This window comes from Mobula birostris, chromosome 6 (genome assembly GCF_030028105.1).
Source record: "Mobula birostris isolate sMobBir1 chromosome 6, sMobBir1.hap1, whole genome shotgun sequence".
Classification (NCBI taxonomy): Eukaryota; Metazoa; Chordata; class Chondrichthyes; order Myliobatiformes; family Myliobatidae; genus Mobula; species Mobula birostris.
The window spans coordinates 60,963,782-60,970,150 of NC_092375.1; the positions used below are offsets into that span (position 1 = coordinate 60,963,782).

General features: G+C 38.2%; 1 protein-coding gene across 1 annotated transcript in view; it reads right to left on the reverse strand.

The window, feature by feature from the left end:
* LOC140199070 (choline-phosphate cytidylyltransferase B) overlaps positions 1–4,819 on the reverse strand; it is an 80,556-nt gene extending 75,737 nt beyond the window's left edge. Inside the window, exon 1 of the mRNA XM_072260533.1 lies at positions 4,439–4,819. Within this exon, the coding sequence (XP_072116634.1) occupies positions 4,439–4,579 (141 nt within the window). The 5' untranslated portion in view covers positions 4,580–4,819. The remainder of the gene's footprint in view (positions 1–4,438) is intronic.
* Between the last annotated feature and the right edge of the window lie 1,550 nt (positions 4,820–6,369).

The window sequence follows — 6,369 nt, forward strand, 5'->3', positions numbered from 1 at the left end:
AATAATTTTCACCATCTACTGTATATCAGCCAGTTCCAATCCTGAAACAACCTTCTCTTGACTCATGGTGCGTAAAGGAATGCCTATCCATTTTTCTGAGTTTGAGCTTGTTCATTAGGTCCACTGTGTAGAAATCTGCTGTACTTCCATTATCTAGGAAAGCATAAGTAACCACCATCTTGTCATCCTTCTGGACTTCACTTGTACTGGACTATGGTAAGTTAACAATAATGACCACCTGCCCCTGTAAGGCCATTAGATACCAGGGCATAACTCACTGCTGTGTCTGATTCTTTCATAGTTTGGTCTGATTCGGCTCCCCTTTCCTTTGGGTGGATATGAAATATGCTGGGATGCATAAAACCACATACAGTGCATGAAAGATGTTTCCTGCAATCTTTGCTGAAGTGTCCTGTACATAAACAGCCAAAGCAGACACCACTTTGCTCTAGGAAGACTATCTTCTCACTATAAGCCCTTTTCTCCTCCTGCAGGCATAAATCCAATGTGTTCCAACTCTGACAGAACAGACAAACATTTTTGGCTGATGAAACCATTTGCCTTCCTTTATTTCCAGTTCTGTTTTACTTCCCACAGTGGTGGCAAAGCTGCTTCCTTTAGCTCTAAAACAAAGTTATGACTTAGTTTTGTTCACACTTTTGTTTATTGCCAATGATGGAGCATTCTATATATTCCCAAATACCAGGCCTATTGCAATCTTTCCTTGCCTTTCAATAAAATTAACAATGTCAATGAAAGTAGCCCTATGGTTGTGCCTTTCTTGCAGTTCACAGGCCGTTCCCCATCTATCCCGAAGCTTATAGGGCAGTTTCTTTATAATAGTCAACATATTGGCAAGCATGTCCAACTCATACATGTACAGCACTTCCTCCATGGCATTGCAACAGCCTCTAAGATAAAAACAGTAGTCCTGAAGGGCTTTCACGTCTTTAGATTTGATGGATACCCGTTAAAGAGCATTTTTCATGTAGGCAGATGCAATTTTCTGTTCATTACCAAAATGTTCCTGTAGAAAAGCCTTAGCTTTGACATATCCTCTTTTTGGATCAACGTACTAGCAACTTCTAACAAGTTCCCTAGTGTGGCTGTTAGTGTACTGTTCAAGGAAATAGAGCCAGTCATTGTGTGCTTGTTACTGCATGGGATCACCTTCAAAGATTTGAATCTCTCTTTTAGGCAAGAATGAAAAGGATTGTTGTTGTGCCAATAAGTTTGTTCTTTCATTTTGCTTGCTCATAATATCAAGAATACTGTTTGGATCTCTATCAGCTGAGTTGATAAAATACAGTGAATACTTGCGAACAGACTAAAAGACACTGAGAGACTAAGCGAGGGAGTATTGCACTGTATAATGCATTTACAACTAACTGAATTCCAAGCTAAAAGAGTACTTTAAACCTTTGTCTAACAAACCAACAATAAAATCACTAGACTCTTCCATAATTCAGGCAAAACAAAAATGAGTGAGGCAAGTGTAATTGGATCAAATTCAAACATAGATGAGCGTTCAAAGACGAGCTTATTTGCATCAAATTTAATCCAAAGATGAGTGGTCAAAAAGAAACTGTGCTTCCTACTGATCCCCATTGCATGTTGCTGTGCAGGTAAACAGATTACTATACTCATTTATTTCTACCACCAACCAAACCTATGTGACAAATTAACTTAGCCCAGTGTGAGAATATGTAACACAAATACAATATAGACGGGAAATAAATAGATACATGGGTCTGACAATGAGCAAAGACAAATGTAATATACTTAGCACCAGCAACAAGGACAATTTTTCCCAAAGATGGCCTCTATTTTTAATCAGTATCTGTTCTTATCCATTTCTGCAAAGTCTCTTCCCTTTAGGTTGTAGTATTAGAAAGTACGGTGTTAGCTGCTGAATAGAGAGAAATAAAATAAGGGACAACCCAATCCAGAGCACCCAAATCCATTGAGATGTGATCCTTTATGTCCAATCATCTCTTCATTGGAGGTATCTGATTGCTACTCTAACTCCCTAATTTACCCTTCCTTTCTTTTCTCTTTTCCAACTTACCCACACTTTGTGACTGACTGCTTGAAAAGTTTTCATCAAATCTGGCAGGATCTCTGGGAAACGGAAAGAGGGGAATTAAACTCCAGTATATCCCTACTAAATATCCTACCACCTGTACGCTTCCCTATTATGCATAGTCCTTGGAAGAAAACAACATTGACACACACACACACACACGCTCACTCTCTCTCTCTAATGAATGTGACTATGGTAGAACTTATGAAACACGCTTCAGTTCACATAATTGTAAATTAAATTAGCATAAACTGTTAGGAGCTATTGAGAAAAATTTCATCAGTACAACTGACTGACTGATTGTTCTGTTGTAGGAAATTTGATACACTTCATTTATACACAAAGCACAATCCAAATTTAGCTCAGGCCTACAGAGCTCTGGGCCAAAATGATTAAGCGTAGGCCCAGATTTAAAAGAAAGACTGAGGTATTCAAATCAAGTTGTTTAGGAAGGCATGAAAACAGGTTAAACACAATACAAATGATGTAAATATGTTATTATAATACATGTAATAATATCAAATGTTTTTTTCTTAATCCCATATTTGGATGTTAGAAATTGAAGTTCCTTAAGGAAAGAAAAAAAATCAGTTTCAGTGCAGAACTTGTTTTCAAGTCCAGGGGAAGGAGCAGTGAGGGGTGGGGAGATAGAGTGTAGGACAGGGAGAGGCAGAGGTAGTCAGGGCGCAGGGGGTGGATGGGTAGGTGAGGTGAGATAACTGGGGTTGGAGCAAGAGGTGAGAAAAGGTAATTGGATCTTGTAATTTAAACATAACTTTTCTAAGACTACAATCCCAACTACAATGCCAAGACTACAGCAAAACAATAATGAGGGGTGAAGACTGATTTAATTTCAGGTGTTCCCTTTAATCAGAGTTTATGATGGGCTCATGGGGGTGGGGTGGGGCAGAGGTTCTGGATGGAAGGAAGAATCATTCTGCAGGTTTAGAAGGAATACGGTATCCAATAAGGTCTGGGGGCTGAAAAACATTAGTATTACTTTCTAAATATTAACACAAAAATGTGCCACGTTCAACTGTGCATATTCAAACTCTAACCTGTAGGGTGAAAATCGACATTCTTGATGAAATACTTCAAGAGCAGCAACTGCACAGTGACGCCAAGAAACATCCAGCACCAGCAGTCTGTCACTCAAATTTAATCAGGTTATCAGGTCACACAACGCAATGTTATTTTGTGAGACTCTTCTGTACTTTGAACAATGATCTGCACTATATTTTTCTACTTAAAATTCTAGTCTTTAATTTTAACAGCAAATAATATAAAATAAAATTAATATATAACGTTCGACTTAAAATAAACAATTATGTCTGCACTGTGCTCATTTTTAAAATTTTTTGTCATTGTTCATCTCCGCACATTATGGTGCTTTGGGTGGCAATCTTGCTGCTTCTTTGGCATTTTTCTGGGTTTTTTTGAGGCCGAGCTGCCAGCTCAACACTCAATCCAGCAAGCACGGAATGCACGCAAGCAGCCAGCCGGATTCGGACCCAGAACCACTCACCCGAAAGTCCGGTACCAAGGCCACTACACCGCCGCCCAACACACTGCCCTCCTCCTAAACCTGCTGCGTCTGAAGGTAATATATGTTTTTAAAAACGGAGTAAGATGTTGAATGTATAAATAAATAATAAATGATTATGAATTCTTGGCAAGACCCAAAATGATCCCCTCTTCAAAAAGCAGCAGCAGTACAAGGATTTACCCCAGCTGCATCAGTTAAAAAAAACACAAACAACATTATAATGGCTTAGCACCTTACACATAATATAAATAAAATATTGTTATTGTCAACAAAGTTCGGAGATTCTTTACTAAGTGAACTTTGCTCTTGCAATTCATGACATCAGCTAGACCTCTAGATCGTGCCACGTACAAAAACTGTCAGCTGGAATTTGCTGTTATTTTATGGGACACAGGAGTATTGTGAAGCGTTCTTTTAGACAAACACTAAATTCTCTGGCTGTAAGAAATTGTATAAAAATTGAAAACAAGAAACTGCTGTCAAATTCTACAAAGCTAACAGGAGTGTTGAAAGCATTGCAAGTACACAACAGATTAGAAAGAGTATGATAACAATTTCTAATATACATTAAACTTCAACTACATTTTCTCTTATTTGCTGCATCCTGCAGTTTGTCAGAATTTTCTGTTGTTAAAACATATATGCAATATATATTTTCAATTTATTAAAATCTCTAATATCTATAAGTAGCTGTTTACAAAATAAATACAATTATACAATAACTGTCTTTAATAGCTTGGCCAGAATACAGTTCCACCAACACCTGATGACAAACTCCCACCTCCACGACACAGAAAATCTTCTCTTACCTCCCGCAGAATCTTGACTGCAGGTGTATACCCTCCACCTTTCTCCTCTTGCCATCTGCGTTTTTTATCAAACATTTCTTCTGTCTCCATCAGGCTGTTTGGAGAAGTGCACTCACAGCAAAAAGCACAGCTACCAATCATGGGGCAAAGTTCATGCCAACTTGTTCCCTCATGCCATGTCAATATACTGAATTGCAAACATGATTGTTCCTCCTTGATTTGAGATAATGAGATTGAGTCGCCTATTTTCCTGGAGTTACCTTTTATGTAGCGGTCTCCTTGTCATGAACCATGTGACAGGAGAATGGTAGTTCAAAGTCTAGATGCAGCCATAAGAATTTTCTTGCATGAATGAATGATAATGGAGAAAATAAGAATTGAATTCCTGCTGTCCAGTAAAATTATACCGAATAGAAACAATGGGCAGTGTGCTAGACACAGAAATAAATATTTATTTAAAATAGATTAAACTAGATTAAAATAAAACCAGGTCAGTACTGTGTATTTTCTTTCAGTTCGAAGTTCAAAAGTTCAAAGTAAATTTATTATCAAAGCGCATACATTTCAGCATATATAGTACAACCCTGAGATTTTTCTTGCAGGCATTCACAGTAAATAAATACTAAGAAACAAAACAGAATCAATGAAAAGCCGCACACAACAAAGACAGATTAAAAAAAATGTGCAAGACAACATACTGTGCATATACATAAAAGAAAAAAAATAATAAGCAATAAATAGATTACAAAAGAAAACAAGTTTTAATTTTTTTCTGAACAGATGTTGAAAAATATTTTTAAGAGTATGTATTTAACTCAGAAAGATTTATAAGTTATTAGACATATTCTGACTCTTTTTTGGGTACCTGTGAAGGTGAAACCCATTGACAGCTTCGCCATCTGTTGGGGCATTCCTCACTCCGTGCTTTCACTTTGAATTAATTTCATATTTTAGAGTTACAAAACCGAACACTGTACAGCCGGTTATTTGTGCTGAGACGCCTCTTAAGTCACACTTTGCCACACCAAGGTACTGGCTCCACTCGCTGGCTCACCAGGACATGGCCCTGCTAGAACAAGGCTGGTGCATGTGGGCAGCAAAGAATTTGCCTCATTTATGCCCCTTTGTAAAAATAAACTTGTTATTTTATAGTGGTCATTTTGAATTGTTCCCCTAAGCCATTCTGGTAAAGACAAAGATTGAACATTTCGATTAGTTGAAAAGTGATTGGAACTAGTCTGCTTCATGAACAGCATATCATTAGTTGAACGCATTCAAAACCAGGCTTCTGAACACATTTAACAATTCAATCCCACATGACAACAAGGAACTTCACTTGTGATGAGCCTGATTCTTTCTCTTGAGTTTAACAGGAGGAAGAGCTCAGAGATAGAGGAGGATAGTAAATAAATTAAATTTTTTCATTCTTCTGGGCATTCATGGCAAATACAAATAAAAAAAAGCAAGAAATATTAAGAAGACGAGGTGAAGAGTCAATGAAAGTGAGTCCATTTGTTGTGGGAACAGTTCAGTGGTGGGGGCAAGTGAAGTTTTCCCCAGTGGGATGGTTGAGGGGTAATAAATGTTCCTGTACCTGGTGGTATGGGTCCTGAGGCTCCTGTACCTTCTTCCTGATGGCAGCATGGCTTTGATGATGGATGCTGCTTTCCTACGACAGCAATCCTTGTAGATGTGCTCAATGGTGGGGAGGGCTTTACCCGCAATGGGCTGCGCTGTACCCACTACTTTTTGTAGGCTTTTCCATTCAAGGGCATTTGCATTTCCATACCGGGTGATAATGCAACCAGACAGTATACCCTCCACTGTACATCTACAGAAGTCCGTCAAGGTTTTAGATGTCATGCCGAATCTTTACATACTTCTAAGAAAGCACTGCTATACTTTCTTTGTAATGGTGCATACATACTGGG